Source organism: Thamnophis sirtalis, unplaced genomic scaffold, assembly GCF_051295495.1.
Source record: "Thamnophis sirtalis isolate CommonGarterSnake01/CBP01778 unplaced genomic scaffold, rThaSir2_p1.2 scaffold_2, whole genome shotgun sequence".
Lineage (NCBI taxonomy): Eukaryota > Metazoa > Chordata > Lepidosauria > Squamata > Natricidae > Thamnophis > Thamnophis sirtalis.
This window is the reverse complement of record NW_028261382.1, coordinates 160,966,450-160,984,853: the sequence shown is the minus strand read 5'-3', so window position 1 is coordinate 160,984,853 and position 18,404 is coordinate 160,966,450. Positions and strand designations below refer to the sequence as shown.

The following is an 18,404-nucleotide window of genomic DNA, read 5'->3' as shown; positions in this document are numbered from 1 at the left end:
TCCACTATTGGAGCGGGAGGAGAGATTTGTTCTGATTTGCTGTCCGTCTGACAGCTGACTATAAAAGGAGCTGTCAGACTGAGAATCAGCTGTTGCTGAACTGTCACTGTTAGTTGAGCTGTTAGAACTAATAAAGATTTAGCTAAACATTATCCTGTCTTGCCTCAGTTCTTCCACCCGCTATTCCCGGAACAGAATGGGTGGTTTATGGTGTTAATGACTTCATAGGAGGAAAAAGCATTTTTCTGCTCAAGAAGCATCTTTCCCTTTTTGGAGTATGTATGAGATACTTTAGTAGTATCTATCAGACTTATTTTCCCCACAACTACAACTTCTGAAGTGGGTTGGGCTGAAAGATAGGGGCTGGTCCAAAGTTACCCAGGCGCCTTTCATGGCTAAGCAGGCATTTGAACTCCAGGTCTCTTGCTTTCTAGCCTGGTGCCTTAACTACTAGAGTTAAAACTGGCTCTCATATTTCCTATCAGAACGGAATAAATCAGGGGTGTTAAACTCCTGATTTCTTTGAGGGTTGTATCAGGATTGTGTTTGACCTCAGAGAGCTAGAAGGTTGTGTGGAGGGTGGGGCATGATTGGTGTGTGTGTGGCCATGGCCATGGTGGGCATGACATACAAACTGCTAGTGAAAATCCGAGCTCCATTTTTGCTGGAGGGTTGCAGAAGGCCGTCATGGCTGAAAACTGCCCACGCTGCGCACGCCCCCCCCCCCAAAGCTCCATTTTCACTAGTAGAGGCACCACAGGCCAGTCCTTTACTGTTTCCAGGCCAGCCCCGCGGGTCAGATCTAAACACCCCACAGGCTGAATCCAGTCTGTGGGCCTTGAGTTTGACACCCCTGGAATAACTGGTTAAACCTTAATGTAAATTCTGCGATTGCTTTCTTTTATACCAGTTCGTTTTTCTTATCTGCAGCTATAAAAACAATTTGCTGCTGTCTGTACACCTTGACAACAGCTTCACAATTCTGGCTGTCTCTTTTCTACAATTTATCCATCTGCCACCACAATTTCCCAGCTTGATTTTACTTTATTTACTGCCACCTGGGCGTTATGTCTTTTTTTGTGCAAATAGGATGAAAACCAAAGATGGTGAGAGATGCAGACTTGTGGGGAGGGAAGTAGTGGTTCTTCATCTGAAAGAAGAAAAACAGAAATTGTGAAATAAGAGTAATCCGAAATGAATGCATCTCTGCTCGTTTTCATATATTTTTTTCAACCACCTCTAAGCATATCCATATTTTATACCGAGGCACATTTTCTAAAAAAAAAAAAAAAAAACAAACAAACAAACAAACGTGACAGAGACAAAACTGTGTAGGACTGACAGGAATAGCAGTTCTCAGTCTGGAAGAACTTGGTTTATTCTGGGGCAGTGTTCCCCAGCCCTGACTAGTTTAAGAAGTGTGAGCTTCAACTCCTAAAATTCCCCAGCCAACAACTATTCCTCAACTCACAACTATTCATTTAGTGACTGAAGTTACAATGGCACTGAAAAAGTGACAGTTTTTCAAATTTTATGACTGTTGCACAATGCCCAGGGACACATGATCAAAATTTGGATGCTTGGTAACTGACAGTCGCCGTGTCCTGAGGTAACATGATCAACTTTGGTGACCTTCTGACAAGCAAAGTCAATGAGGAAGGCAGAAGTCAGATTCACTTAACAAGATAATTAAGATTCACTTAACAAGACAAGATGTGACTATATTTTAACAATTGCAGGGATTCACTTAACAGCTGTGGCAAGGAAGGTTGTAAAATGAAGCAAAAATTAATTGTCTTGATTAGCAACATAAATTACGGGTGCAATTGTGGTCATAAGTCGAGGACTGCTGTCAAAAAAGTCAAGCTGTTGTCCACAGCTGCATGACTGAAACCACAACTGTTTACCATGCATTGCATGAATGCACATAACAAAGGGCGTGCCTCCAATCATCCTTACATTTCACTGACATATGATGGACATTGGGACATATTTACAGGAAAAAGCTGGATAATTTCAAAGACAAGATGGTAGAACTGATACACTCTTCCATTTGAAAAGTGCAGGGTTATTTAGCAGGGACTGAAATACTGTTTCATTTTTTACAATGCACAATATTTACATTTTATTTTTCCTAGTTTTTATGCATAATTATTTTATTTTGGCTGTGGGGGAGGCTTTTGTGTTTGCCCAGATCATACTGGAAGTTGGGGAATTCAAACTCCCCAAAGTCTTAGGCCAGGGCTGTCAAACTTGATTTCATTGAGGCCACATCAGGGTTGTGTTTGACCTCAGGGGGGTGGGGGTGGCCAGAGTGGGCATGGTCTGCTCGATGTCACTTCGGAGGCGCCTGTGATAGCCCAGGCAAAATCAGGCTCCCGAGTACCATTTTCGCTGGCAGAGGGTTGCAGAAGGCCATCGCAGCCGGAAATGGAGCTTGGGAGCTGGCAGAGGCACCGCGGGCCGGTCCTTCGCTGTTTCCAGGACGGCCCCAAGGGCCAGATCTAAGCACCTCACAGGTCAGATCCGGTCCATGGGCCTTGAGTTTGACACCCCTGCATTAGGCAGTAGAGATAATGATAACAAGTGATGGGAAATGCTGTTTATCCTTGGAGGGATACAGATTGGTTCCTTACACGGGACTGCAAGGAGGTAACGATATTAGTTGTTAGCTGTTGCTAATGCTGGTTTTCCCAGAGGACTTCATCAACCTTAATGTTTGCTGCTTCCATTAATTTTTAAATACTTTCCAGTTAAATGGGATGTTGTGTAAACACCTGTATTGCTTTATATTGTGTTGGAACAGGTGTGCATTAAAATACATAAATGATTATTTCCTCATTAACTTACAGAATGTATTTGATTAACATAACCGGGCTGAGGCTCCTGGGGATTTTTTTCAATCTGAAATTTAAAAAACCCCAACCAAATATTTCCTCATATTGTTAAATATTTATATTGCTTTTTCATTGTGATATCAGTTATAATTAAAATAGACTTTAATTTTAAATGCAACTCTGAGGATTGTAATTTTCTCCTGTTACATTTAACTTGGTATATTAATTTGGCTCACCCACTTAAGAGTTTCAAAACTAATGTCATCCTATTCTAAGATCCAGTTGAAGGAGGTTCTATCGCATAGTTTCTTAGCCTTTGCAATTTTAAGCTCTGTGGACTTCCACTCTCAGGGGAATTCTGGGAGTTGAAGTCCACACAGCTTAAAAATTGCTGAAGTTGAAAAACATGTTCTATTATATACAAAGAGGTACAGGCCTATAATGCATGAATGTAATTTTTCCCAATCCACGTTCTCTAGCCATTAAACCAGAGGTGGGTTCCTACCAGTTCGCACCTATTCGGTAGAACTGGTTCGTCAAATCTACCGAACCGGTTAGAAGAGGTTCCACCAGTGGACCCGGAAAGCAGGCCACACCTACAGAAGAGGTTCCAAATTTTTTTGAAACCCACCACTGGTCCTTGGATATGATTATTCTACACTATCATGCTCATATTTATAAAACTCAGTTCCTCTGTGAAAGTAAGGATGACTACTGCGTTTGTGGTGCAATCAGAACATTGCGTGTGTTGAAGTTGTTTTAACGCAAACCAAAGATGCCTTTTAAAAAACAAGTTTACATCCTATTCTTATGCATGCCAGTGCTGTGTGTGAGGTCATTTAAGGTGGTTCTGACAAGTGTCGTCGGCATCTTCATATCCGTTCACATGGGTGGCAAGCCACTCCCATCCGGTCACATGGGTGGAAAGCCACTCCCACAAAGGAGGCCACACCCACAGAGTAGGTTCGAACAATTTTTGAAACCCACCACTGCATTAAACTGACTCCTGTTATGCCTACTCATCATAATATTAGGACTATTTGATTTATACCCAATCTTTCCTTGCAACTGTTGGAAGAAATATCCATCTGGATACAGTTCAAAGTGGGGAAAAAGGCACAGGAAACATGGAGACTGCTTGGAAAGATGGTTTAATGATGGACAGGATCACATGACTTGAGCTCCTGAACAGAAAAGGGCAGAGATGCTGAGAGTCCCTGGGTTTTATGCCCTCTCTTGGACCCTACCTTAAAAGCTTCCTGTTCCTGTTCAAGAAATGTATCCCATTGGCTGTCAGACTCCCAGGAGGCGGGGGTCTTAGCTAACTCTGTAGGCTGTCCTGAGACCCAAGCTTGTTTGACCCTTGCTGATGTAATCTTCCCAGGAGCCATGTGGTGAGTTTCTGTTTGCCAGATGGGTCCTCCTGAAAGAGGTACGTAGATCTTTGTTATGTAGAATGGTTCGGACCTTAATGGCCCATTGACAAAGGTGGGGGCTAAGTTTCTGCTTTTCTGAGATTCTACTTCTCTTTTAGGGGAAATATTGTGCCTTTTTAGTATATCCTAAAATATTTCATTTTTCTAGGAGAAGGTTGGGTTTTAACTGCCAACACAACCAAGATCAAAACAGCTAAACAAATGTAGATATTAAATTAAAATCTAATTTATATGTCTCCTGTCCTGTCCAATTGAGCTAACTGTTCTTAGCATTTAGAAAGGCCTCAAAATACTTTGAAAAAAGATTTATTAATTTATTTATTGCTATATTAATTTTAGCTTTATACTCGGTTGTAACCATTGGAAAACTTTGGAACACAATAACCACCACATATACATAGATCACATAAATACAAGTTGTCAACTCTAGTTTGTCTTCAAGAGTGTATGAATGCTCCCCAAAATCATTAAAAGGTTCAAGTAATTGCACTTTGGCTGAATACTGGTGATGCAGGGATACCTGAAGAATCTGTGTCTAACTAGCAAACTTAAAGACTGATGATTGTGTCAAAACACACTTCTTCATAATAGGTTTGTTTGAACAATAAATAAAATTAACCAAGGTAGTATCCTCGAAGAGTTGTTATGATGAATTCCCATATGTAAGTGTCTCCAGGCGAAGTGTTGACATTTGTCCTAAATGAAAGACCAAAAGTGTATGATGGACTTTCCATACTAGGAGATCTGACAGTCCATCAGCATGCCCTTCTTGTAAAAAGTAAGGTGCTATAAAATTGTGGTAGAAACAGTGAAATATGTTTTCGTGCTGAAATGGCTTCTATCAATCAAATGGCTGAAAATGGGCGCGTGGAGACAGGCTAGGCCATGCTTTTTGTTACTACTAAGATTTATTTTATTTCTTTTTCTCTCCAGTGTTCTGGCAGCTATCATGAATCTTGAGAGAATCTGGCCTAGATTACAATGAGGACAAAATGAACGCATGCCGAAGGTGCAGCTAAGTGCAACTTGTATTGATGGGAAAGCTGCAGATTTGGATGCAGTTCAATTGCAGTTGTAATTGAATGTTTCCAACCATTTATTTTATTTGACATCCCTGCCAATCAATTAAGATTTGGACGGTGTGCAATGAATCAGACAATATAACAAAATTCAGAAATGCAGTGGATTTATTGATTGAAAAACTCGATTTCATTGAAGAGCACATCAAGGTTGTCCCTGACCTCAGGGGTGCAGATTGGGCACGGCAGGGGGCATGGCCAGCATGACATCACTCATCTCGGGGACACCTGTGGTGTCCTGAGCACTCTGCCAGCGAAAACAGGTTTCTGGGCCGTTTTCAGCTGCTACGGCCTCCTGAAGCCCTCTGCCAGCAAAAATGAGGTTTTGAGACTTCCGCTGCATGCAGTTTAACAACTGTGTTACCAACATCTGCAGTGATTCACTAAACAACTTTGGCAAGGAAGATCATAAAGGCAAAGGTTCCCCTCCCACATATGTGCTAGTCATTCCTAACTCTAGGGGGCAGTGCTCATCTCTGTTTCAAAGCCCAAGAGCCAGCGCTGTCTGAAGACATCTCCGTGGTCATGTGGCTGGCATGACTAAATGCTGAAGGTGCACAGAAAGCTGTTACCTTCCCACCAAAGGTGGTTCCTATTTTTTCTACTTCCTTTCGAACTGCTAGGTTGGTAGAAGCTGGGACAATAATGGGAGCTCACTCCATTACATGGCACTAGGGATTCGAACTGCCGACATTTGTGAACGACAAGCTCAGTGTCTTAGTCACTGCTCCATTTATGATCTTCTAAGGAAGATCATGCAATAGGGCAAAGCTCACTTAACAACTATCTTTGCTTGGCAATGGAGATTTTGGGCTCAACTATGGCCATAAGTCGAGGACTACCAGTATATGACCTCCTTGTCTCCATGTACAATACAGGAAACTGTAATCCCTTTGTTCAGTGACTGCTCAAAATTATGGCTGCGCTGAAGAAGTGGATATCCAAATTGTCCTCACAGTTCCAGCCGTTATTAGTGTGACGTTAGTCATATAAAATTGATATGGTTGCTTTGGGTGCCCAGATCATGATTATACTGTCTCAGAGGACTATATCACGTTATTTTCATTTTCATCCCACAAACAAAGCCAATGGGGAAACCAACAGAGAACGTTGCAAGTCCAATAAATTGTTCTTGCCACATTTTCTCCCTAAGAATCTGCTCCAGTGTGTGAGATCCCAGGGATAATTTTTGGCCTTTGATCTAGCTTTGTTAATCTAGCTTTGAATCTGGAAGTATATTACAATCACTGAAATTAAAGAGCTTTGTATGTGAAGCCTTTCATATGTATTTTCAAATATCTGCTTTCTCGCAAGTACAGAACAATCACAGTAGCTAGCATATAGGTTTTGAATTTGGGTTTACCTTCTAAATAAATATATAAGAAAATCAAAATATACTAAAGCTGCGATCCTAGAAAAAAGTTATTACTCAAACCAGAATTCTCAAAAGCATGAAAATATGCAATTTTGCAAAGCATTAGCCTGAAGAAATAAGCTTTAAGTGTCCCCAATCACACATAGTAATCTAGCTCAGAATTGTGGAATGTTTTTTTTAAAAATAACTTTTCAAATGATTTGCTTTTTACTGGATACTATCTAGATCCACGCTCTGCGAGATGGGCAGCTCTATAAATTTGATAGACAAATCCTATCTTTAAATCCTATCTTTACTCTAGCTGAGTGTAAAAATACATTGGTAAGCCAGTATTTCATGAAATCAAGAGATTTCCATCCCTTGACCCACAACACAATCACAACAAACGTAAACATGAAAAGCTGCTTCTTCTTATTCTGGCAGAATACTTTATAAGCAGGAATTTGATAGAAAAATGCCCCACCCCCACCCCCAGTGTTATTTAGGTAGACTTAATGTTAGATAAGTAAATGTTGTTTACTTGGATAGAAACAAACTGATCTGAGATTCATCCACATTGTCACTTTAAGTAAATTATGTTCCTTCTATTCACTAATCAAAAGCAAACTTAATCCAGCGCTAACCCACAAAGAAGCATTTATTCATGGTTCTGGACATAGCAAATTATAGTACAATGCTGAATACCACCTCTCACTGCACTTCCACATGAAGGCTGTGCCACTCACACATTTGTCTCAGTTCTGTTGAAATGTTAAAACTTTCCAAAAGCTGAACTGATTTTTCCTTTTGATTTACCTGTGGTGCAAGAGGAATTGCCCTAGAAATGGGTTTCAGCTGTAAACCCCAGACTTGGGCAAATTTGGGGGAGATCTATTTCCTTTCAGAAGAAATGCTTGTATTACCTCTCCTCCTGACTCCAGTTTCTTTTGTCTGCAGAAGAATGCTTGCTTGACAGCTTCACATCTCCTCCATAGTTGAGTATCCTTTTTCTCTGAAAAGCTGGCACTAGCCAGAGCATAGAATGAGTGCCAGATTGGAAGATGGGGAGAGACCTGGTCCATAGAATCACCATGAGTTGGGCACAACTGAATAGATATATCATTGTCTCTGACAATAGCTGAGCTGCAATCAAACCCTTCAACTATGAATTGCCAGAAATAAAAGTGTTCAGAGATCACTTTGGAAAGATAAGGAAATAGAAATGGTGGTTAACATCACAATGCCTTTTGGCAGTCCCATTGATGAAAAAATTTAGTGGAGCTGAAAATTTCATCTCTTCAATGCTAAGTAAATACTATGTCTTCTAAGATAGTATTTTTTTTATTTTTATTTTTTATTAGTCAATGGATTTTTTCAATGGATACAAATGAATTAGTCACTTTAAAATGTGTATATGTTATTTGATGCTTGTTACTCTTCCAATTAACAATTTTGAGAGTTGTGCAGTCTTTTTTAATAAAACACAGCTGCTGCTTTTTAAAAATACAGAAACGTATGTGTGTATGCACATGTGTGAGAGAAATGGATGCCAATAAAGTAGAACTAATTAATTCTATTGTGATGTGTTTCTTGGCAACCAATTTAGTAATGAAATCATATCCTGCAATTATATTACATCATATATTAGTAGAATTAGGAACACATGCTGAAGTGGCAGGTTTTCTCACTTTATGAGTGAATAAAACTACATTAACTCCAATCCTTTGAAATGGTGTTTTGTTTTTATAGCTTGGCATTATGTTTCAGTTCAAAATGGGTTCCATTTTGCTATACAGATGTAAACAAGGAAATAAAAATCCCAAAACAATGCCAGGATAGCATATTTTATAAAGCTTTATATGAAACAAAATGCTGGGAGTTTTAAGGAAGCAGTCTTTAGTGAAAGCAGTCTTTCTGAAATTTTTCTCCTTATCCAAAAGCATCACTGACTTTTTTTCCAATCTGGGTGGTTTTGCAAGAGGCAAGGAAAGAAAAGGTGTGCAAGAAACAAAAAACCTTGACTAACACAAAAGAAACCTCCAGCTTAGGAGAAAGAATGTTTCTGCAAACATATCTAGTCTCTACTAGACAGGTTTCCACTGTTCCATGTGCTGCTCTGTCCACAACAGCTAGTCTAGGCAATCTATAAACACATTTTCAGCTTACTTGTTTATGATCTCCTTTGTGGCTGGTTACATTTTAGGATTAAGAGTTATTGTTCTCAAAGTGGTCAGTGGGCAAAATTACATTCTGAATCGGTATTTGATTTTGCAGAGCACTCCATTTTTTAAAAAATGTTTTTCCTACAGTTATGTAGACTACCTGAAAATTAGAAACTTATTGCATATCTCAAATTGGGCCTATCACAGATTTCAGCATGTGGAATTGTATTCTTTATTCCTGTACATGAAGTCAATAGGCATCCTGAAGCTTTAAAAAACCAGTTGCTGAGACTTGACACTGCTCAACTGTGTTTTGTTAAATTGTGTTAAATTGTCTTTGCAACTAGCAAGCTGCCTTGAGACTTTGGGGTGGGGGGGGGAGGAGAGAACAGGACACAGGGCTTTTAAATGTGATCAGAGTGCCATATTGCAAACAAAATCAGAAAAAAATGTCAGGTGCTAAATTTCTAATTATCTAATGTGAAAGTACAAGCCTTCCTTCCCTTCTCCCCCCTCCCATATTTTTCAAACATTTAAACATTTTCTAAATTTTGAACAATGCAATGACTGAGGCATACATTAACTGGGTAAGGAAGATCTACATGTAAATAAACTATGGAAAAGGATGTTAAAGAAATTAATTGGTGCAATTTCCCTTAAAACCACCAGATGGCAACATTCTTTACCTTCAATGAAGCCAAGTAAGTATACTAAATACCATATAGATTTGATTACTGCTAAAGCAATAATCTTTCTAGGAGATTATAATCTAATAACCAAGATTAGATTATTTCCAATATAGTCTTGGAAGAACTTAGAATATGAGAGACTTTGTTACAACTTAACAGAAAGTTGGAATGACTATAACGGAACAGCAGGATGCTATTCTGTTAGTGCTACCTAAATACCAACATGACTGACCCAAGAGAAAATCCTTCACCCAAAGCTAGTTTTATGCTATCATTATAGTTAGTAATCATCCCTGTCATGTTAAATAGGGTAAATGCTGTTGTCTAGATAGATATTGACCTGTTGTATGATAGCTTATTTGAGAGGATCATACATATTCCTGACAAAGATTCAACAAATGAAAGACCATGGCCAAAGATGCAAATGAAGATGGTGCCATTTCACTATTGGCTGCTTTTCTGGAATATGCAAAAAAAAAAATTAATAGTATGCTAATTTCAATCTAACTCCTCCCAAGAAACAAAATCAAACCAGAAACCAGTAGATATTCTATTATAAAGTATTTTGCTACTTAATATTCTAAATTAATGTTTGAGGGGAAAATACATTATCATCTTCATTTGCACACAAACTATTAAAAAGAACACTATTTAATACATTTTAGATCTTATTTATTATAACTTTGATATGAAATCCAAGTTTAGACAGAAATATTCATTTCAAAAATTTAGAAGTTTATGGATGTTTGCTTATTGGATTGCATATATATAAAAACTAATTCACTTATTTACAATATTTGATGAATCACACATTTGCTGCAGTGAGGACCTCCTGCCAATTTTGTATAAAAATAACATAATTATTTGTATTTCTATTACTTTTATAATTCTGTATTTCCAATATTTATGCAACTTCATTATATATAGTTCCACTGGTTCCACTGACAGTCTGTAAGGATGCAGTGTGCCTTATTACCTTTTTCATATTTATTATTCTGCAGTTCGTTGCATATTATCAATAAGTATCCCAGCAATGGAAGACTTTTTTCAATCATTCCGCTATCTATTGTCTTCAACAATTATCATTCTTCTCGGGTAGCTATCAATATCCACAAATATATAACGATATTCATATTTTCCACTTTCAGGATTCTGTTAAAAAAGAAGAAGGGTAATTTCTGTTAAAATAGAAGAAAGAGAAGATGTGAGAAATTTAATAGCAATAGCAATAGCAGTTAGACTTATATACCGCTTCATAGGGCTTTCAGCCCTCTCTAAGCGGTTTACAGAGTCAGCATATCGCCCCCAACAACAATCCGGGTCCTCATTTTACCCACCTCGGAAGGATGGAAGGCTGAGTCAACCCTGAGCCGGTGAGATTTGAACAGCCGAACTGCAGAACTGCAGTATTAAATCAGAGATGTGGAAATAAATTTGACCTAAAGGCTGAATCCTTACATGTCATAAAGGTCAGATTATCTGAGTTTGGGATTTCAGGGGCTGAAAGGCTAAAATCCTGGTCGCTCATAGTGCTTTTATAAAAAAAGAAATAGTTCTCACATTCCCTATCTTCACCTTTAAGGTAAATCTACTCTAACACATGATGCTGTCATGTCCCAGTTTATATGGTATGCAACTCTGAGGAAGAGCTTGAAGTTGCCACTTACACTTCTACAAGCTGGAGGCTTTCCATTCAGGATTAAATTACGGTCTATATTTTATTGGAGTTTTTGTACCTCTTTGACTTCAAGATGAACAGTTCCTTGTTTTCCTTTTTCAGATCCCTCAATGTAGAATTTTAGACGCATGTATTTCAATCCATCTTTTACAAACTCAATATGGCTGATGAAAAGCACAAAAGAAATATTTTTCCAACTTAAGAAATCAATTCTTCAAACTGGATAAAAATTTGAATACGGCATTTTTTTTGGTCTTAATTTAAAGAAACTGACAAATAGATCTGCCAGGCAATCTTCCGTGTCTTCACATTGAAAATGTCATTCATTGCCCTTCAGCTATACTATAACACATGTTTGATTCCACTGTTGGAATGTCGTAAACCTGGAGCTGTCTTTCAATGTAAACAAGTTTAAGATTTAAGATATCTAGAAAATTGCTTACCTAGTCATTATATAAATCCTAAATACATAACTTACATTCTAAAGTACTTAAGGCAAAAATTGCATTATTGAAAACAATAGGCTTAAAGAGAAAAAATGAGTCTTTACATTGGGTCTTTATTGATTAGCCCTTGGGCCATACCGAAGTGCAAAGTTCCAGAAACAAATTATTACTAAAATTTGATAAAATAAATTTAAAATGACATTTGATAAAATACAGTTAAAAATGGAATTGGAATAAAATACGATTTAAAGAGAAAGAAAAACAAAACCAGATTTTTACACTGAAAAAAGGAAACAAAATCTGATTTTTCGGTTCCAAAATGGTTTCCTGCAAGATTCTAATAATAGTAGTAATAATATATAGAGATGAAGTTATTTCATTTTTTTTAGGCAGTGGAAATCCACAAATTCAGTATGCCCTTTCTCTTCTAGTCAATGTTAAAATTCACTTACTAACTGCATTATTAATTTAACAATTCAAGTGATTCACTTAACAAATGTGGCAAGTAAAAGTCGTAAAATGGGGCAAAAGTCACTTAACAAATTTCTCACTTAGCAACATAAATTTTGGGCTCAATTGTAGTCTTAAGTTGAAGACTATCTATACCATAACAATATAAGACATATATCGGCATCAGTTGACATGGACAATAATTAATACAAAACAAATGCTTGCATACTTGCTAAGAAATTATCTTAAGAAATTATTTGTTATTAATTACTATTACATTCGTTAGGAGTAAATTTAGGTTAGGCTAAATTACTACTTTTCAAGTGAAATACAAGAAAAATCAAGTGAGCTGAATAATGTAAAAACAAGATCAAAGACAGTAACAAGAAAATAACATTTAAGAGAAATATTAAGGGTTCCATTAATAGATACCTGACCAACTGTCTTCTCCCACGGCGTGTAGCTTCACCATAGCCTTTTATGGGTTCACCAAAAATTCCTATTACCTAGTTACAAGAAAACAACATGTTTAGTGATCCACTTTCTATCCAGGACTAATGAGTAGTTTCATCAGAATAACTACTAATGCTATATAATCTCCCCTCAGACATAATTTTTATCTTTTTGCTATACTGATTTCAAAATTTTAGTAAAATGAGGACATGCTTCTTTGGGGAAAGAGCTTTATTGTGCTTTTCAGCTGGCCTAACATTACCTGCCATTGCAATTACATAATTTCTGTGGTCTTCCCTCTGTAATTTTTTAAATATAAAATTTGGGTTTCCTTGCATTTGATGTTGAATGATTTAATTAGCCATGTTGGAATTTATGAAGAATATTGAAAATGTCAATTCATGAAAAAAAGAACAGTGGAACAGTTGGCACAGATAATTCTTTCGGTTCTACCACAAAACCGCGGACGACAAAATCGCGGTCGACGAAAGCGCGTATGTGACGTCATCACAGCGCGACGAAAAAGATCGAAAAATGTAAAAATAAAGCTAAAACCTTCCCCTAACCCCCCCAAACCTAACCCTAAACCTAACCCTTAACCTAACCCTAAACCTAACCCTTAACGTAATGAAAAACCTAACGCTAACCCTTAACCTAACGCTAAACGTAACGCTAACGCTCTAACCCTAACCCTAACCCTTAACCTAACCCTAACCCTAACCTAACCCTTACCTTTATGTGAATCGGCTTGCTGTAATTTAATTTTTATTTCAATTTTTCGATCTTTTTCGTCGCGTTGTGATGACGTCACATACGCGATTTCGTCGACCGCGCTTTTGTGGAACGCGCTTTTGACGGGTCACGAATTCTTTCTACAACCTGTGGCTCATTTTAGATAGATTATGTATATCGGATGTGTTGTGAAAATGCTATGATGTAATGTTTCTGGTATGGCAGAAGAAGAATGGCCAATCCTACTTTCAGATGTTGAGAATGAGTTCTCTTTAAGAAAAGAGAACTCTTTAAGAATCTTTCACGTGATAATGAGCAAACCAAGTTTCATTGATTCTGAGGATCAGTTAAAAGTTTTTTTTTAAAAAAAATTAAGAGCAGTTTTTTCTATAATCAACATCTTTTTCATTGAAATTTGGAAACTAACCTCAGGGTGAGCTCTGCATTTCTCCAAGGCGTCTCCATAGATTTTACTGGGACTGGAAGAAGAGAATAATTCCTTAAAAATCACATAGAATAACCCACCTGAAGGAGAATAAAACCAGATGCCAATGAATCAAAAAGTCTTCTAAAAAGCCATTAGCACTTGTAAACTAGAATTTTTTTCCCTGTTTCAATCACCTGTCACACCGATCCCGATGATCACCACTATCAAGTAAGTGAAGTCTCTTCCTGCTTCTTTCACTGAAAGAGAAAAAAAGAGAAGAAATCAACAAACAAGATAGCTATAAAGTACCAGATAAAAAAGTGCAGTGTCTAAAATTAATGCCTCTTAGAGCTTCCTCTGAGAATCATATGTTAATAGCTTTTATCTTGCGAACAGTAAGAAAAGCATTAAAACTGTTAATTCTATCACATGTATTAACAGCTGTTTCATTCTCCATGTCTTTAAGAATTTAATGTAATCTTGCTATTGAACTAAGGGACAGGAAGAGCTTTCTCTTCACAAGAATGTTAAGAATATATCAGTTTCGATGGATTTTTGATCAGGAACTTTCTATGGTTGTTTAATTTTGATTTGTGGATACAGTTCTTGGTTAATTTGTTATATAGAAAGGATTTTGTTGTTCCACTAATGGGGGCAACAAAATCTTTTGGATTAGTCAAATCTTTGACTGAATCTCTGCCAATGTCTATTTTCTCCCTTTACTTTCATGACAGAGACAAGATGGAGAAGAAAACACTTATTCCAGTTAACAGTTCTAAAAACAGCAGAGGTAAATCATCATTAGCATGATTCTTTACGTTTATTCTTTAAAAATTCGACACAGCTTGGCCCATGTTTTTGACTAATTGAAAAATATTCAACTGTTGTGTTTTTCACTTCATAAATACACTAAGCTAAATCTGACCATCAAAATGTTTCTTGAGCTTGTGTATTTAGAGAGATATGCTATTACAAGTCATAGACCAGCTAAAAACAAAAAGAAAGCAAAGTATGTGACAGCAATAAAAACCAGAATAAAATCCAATAAATATAAAACTGGAATAGTCAAGGTGAGATGTATTTTACAAATAGTAAAACATATATAAAGGAGAGTGTTTGTAGCTCAGGGTTGAAATGAAGGGTCCTTGGTTCTTTCTGAGCTGGCTTGTTTTCTTGCAAATGTTTCATTACTCAAACTAGGTAACATCATTTCTGATGTTACTAACTAGCTCTGATGATGTTACCCAATAAGTAATGAAATGTTTTCAAGAAAACAAGCAAGCTCAGAGAGCACCAAGGACCCCTCAGTAAAGTATATATATTATAAATAGTACAACAGTTAGCTTTATGCCAAGGAATACTGCTTAATTAGGAAGAAATAGTTTTTACTTCTGTTGAGAATTAATCTGTATCTCAATTCCAAGTCATTGGATCTGCATGGCCCTGGATTCCAATTGTTGCTATTTTGAAGAAAAGGTTGGCAATAGGCTTGCTGTGCACAAGACAGCTGATTTGGCATTCATTACTGAGGCCTGGGTGTCAAATCTGACAATAGCCATGCTCCCAGAGGAGGAGAAGGTGGGTGGCAATTATTATCTGGGCAGCTTTGATTTTCACAGGTTCTCTTTTGCACATATTGGATGTGAGACTCTCTGGTCAATACTGGATTTGACACTGTTGTACCAAGCTTGCCTGCTGTGTAATGAGATTCTTGTCTGAACGGCCGGACTCTGATGGTAACTTAGAAGCAGAGTTGCCGAGGTTAACAGTTCTTGGTGACTTCAAACTGTCCCAGATGTCATAAAGACTGCGGCAGTTCAGGAATTCATGGCTACTATGGCCACACAGACTTGACCTGTCATGAAGGCTCCATGGAAGATGTTAGATCTGTTTTTTATCTTCAGGCAATTGTAACATGATGTGGTAGTCAAGGACATTATCACCAGTTTTCATGGTCTATGAAAGTTTGCTGATGTTGCCCTTCCCACTAGGAAGACAAGACCTATTAGCATTCTGCCCCAAAGACCAATTTGATCGTGAACTTAGCCTTGAGTTGGGATGGGACAACAGCCTTGGGTGGCATTGCTTCCACGAAATCTCTCATTATTTGCTGAACTTGGAATGTTGCTTGCTTTTTAGAGGAGCTCTGTGAGATGAAATACTGGAAGAGATGCCTCAAGTACCACTGGAGAATGACAAAGAATGAGGCCAATTGAACACAGGCTCGTCCCTAGCCTAAAAATGAGTTAACTTTAAATTGTCCTTTGTACTAGGATAAAACTACTATGCCTCTCCTAATTCTGTCACCATCCAAAAGCAACATCCAAGTCTGTTAAGCTGCTTTCCCATTGCTCCGATAATAAATCAGGTGCCCAAGGTGACTTGAAATAGACAGATAGTGCAGACAGTAAATTTTGTCTTCTGCCAAACATTCAACTTAGGAATGGAAACAGGTCTTATGCCTGCCAAGGTATTTTACTTTTGGCCCTCAAAGTATTGCTTACCTACTTTCCAGCCAGCATAATGGCTGAACTACAAATGCCAGCAAAATGAAGAACACTAATATTTCTATTTCTGCAAAATCTGACTGGCTGGGAGATCCCTGTCCCTTTTCCACAGTTTGCTGCAACCACATGATGCCCTCCAGAATTGCTCAAGGTTCATTTCTGCAATTATTATATTTGGCCCTGCAGGCTGAGATTGTAAGACTATATTAGGCCAAGGAGATATTTTTCAAGGAAGCAGGCAAATGTTTGCCCTTCAACTGTTGAAATCTCCAAAGTCAAAGACCATTTGTCCATAGCAAGAGACTCCCATTCCCATTTCCTAAAACGTTTGGTGGGCCGCATTTTTCCTTCATGCAGAGCAACAAAGAGAGATTCGGAAGCACGGAAAGCTGCAGCGGTTTAGAGAAAGTTTTACAGTCCTGAGTGTTTTAATCAGTGTAAGAAGCAATGTCTCTCTCCCTCCTTACCTTTTTGAGCAGCTGAGGGTGAAACGTCCCCTTTTCTACTTTGCACAGGCAGCTGAGTGCTCCTATTCTCTGATTTTTCGGATCTCAGTCCAGCCGGGAGGACCCATAGGCTTCGCTTTATGACATCATAGCCTACCTCAGGACTCAAGACATGGTCGTGACTGAGTCCTTGCCCTACTCTGGACCATGCCCAAGTGTTTAGAAATGCTGTCCTATGTCGTGCAAGTGCCTGCTTCACAGCAGATCTCAGGAGCTGGTCGCTACAGCAAATTCCTCGCACAAAAATGGAAAGCATTATGATTTACTAGCTGTCTCTGCCCCTCAAGACACAGCGCGCTGCCCCAGCAGTAGATAGCTAGTGTAGAAATTAAGAACTGTCTCCTTTAAGAAACTACCTCCTGGGAAATGTAGGCAAAGACTGCCTTATGGGAAATGTAGTTCCATGACATGTGATCACATCTATGTCTCTGATTGGCCACTGGGGCATTCTGCCTGTGTGCAACGATTACAGCCGGTCAGTTTAAATGCCTGAACTGAACATTGAACTGTAAGTTTTGCTATTAAGAATGCCTGATAATAAACTTGACCTGAATGAGATTCCTAAGCGTGGAGTTAACTGCATATCCAGAGCAAGCCTACAACGCTGGAGGCAGAACAGTAAAAAGATGTTATTTTGAGCTCCTCTCGAGTAAAAAGGATGTTGAAGTTGAATCCCAAACTCTGCATTTTAACTGAGAACAGCTGCCAGGATTTCCCCCACCCACTCTTGGAGCAAAGAGAAATATCCTGTTTCAGTGAGAAAGGCTGATTAACTCTCCTGAGATGAAGGACTTTGTTGTGATTAAGAAAATGTGCTAAAAGGGGGCCAAGAGTTGCATGAGAAAAACAGCCTCTACAATCTAACTGGCTCAATCTGCTCTGAAAAGCCTGTTTTTGTTTGTGGAAGAATCCTTATAGGCTGGACTCTTGTTTCTCCTCTGGTGTACTGAGAAAGCAAATCCTGCAGAGTTAGAAAACCATGTTTCCTCTCTCTCCCTGTTTGAAAGCAAGATCGACTTTGTTTCCCTTTAATTGAGCTCCAGGAGAGGGGACTTAAGAATCACATAATAAAGCAGACACTCTCCCCCTCTTCCCAACCTATCCAGTCCAATCTGCTGTTGTTAAGGTCAAAGTCATGTGGCTTGGAAGCAAGCAGCAGCCTAACAAAGAAAGAAAAACCTGTTTCAATAAATCGAAGCAAATTCCAAGCCTTACTCCTTAAGTGGTTGTAAAAGCCTCATGGAAAAGTCTGCATGGAAACAGAATTTTAATAAGTAAGAGGTCAGCTAACCCAGATCCGACCTCCCAAGTCCTTTGAACTTTATTGATAAGTTGTCCTGGAACGAGGGGCAATAAAGAGTCCCCATCCATCCCAACATCAGCTTACTTTGTGTGTGCAAAGCCATCTGGTAGTCAAATGGCCACAAGGCAGATGCAGTCCAGCTGAAGGGCCTGCAAGTTATGATCTTGCTGTTTTGTGACTATTGCTTATGAATTATTGGAAAAAGGCAAACTCCTTAGGAGGCAAAAAGCTAGCAGGGTCCAACACAGATTCTGAGTCCGGGTAAAGACCCTTAGGAATTCCAAAACTGGAGACTTTACAACCCTCAACAAGGGAAAAAAACAGTTACTCCAAACATTACTCACA

The 18,404-nt window shown here is 38.4% G+C and overlaps 1 protein-coding gene across 2 annotated transcripts; it reads right to left on the bottom strand.

The window, feature by feature from the left end:
- Positions 1-815: 815 nt before the first annotated feature.
- Positions 816-17,080, bottom strand: TIMM21 (translocase of inner mitochondrial membrane 21). Of its 2 annotated transcripts, XR_015695681.1 has the most exons (7): positions 16,718-17,080; positions 13,938-14,000; positions 13,744-13,841; positions 12,564-12,637; positions 11,294-11,399; positions 10,534-10,709; positions 816-1,150 (listed from the first exon to the last, which is right to left on the bottom strand). XR_015695681.1 is itself a non-coding variant. In XM_014065868.2 (6 exons), the coding sequence occupies exons 1-6, from the start codon at positions 17,010-17,012 to the stop codon at positions 10,617-10,619; spliced, it is 729 nt and encodes a 242-aa protein (XP_013921343.2). In that variant the 5' UTR covers positions 17,013-17,080; the 3' UTR covers positions 8,095-10,616. The 2 variants fall into 2 exon arrangements, 1 of the variants encoding a protein (XP_013921343.2); XM_014065868.2 differs by lacking the exon at positions 816-1,150 and having other exon boundaries at positions 8,095-10,709.
- Positions 17,081-18,404: the final 1,324 nt, after the last annotated feature.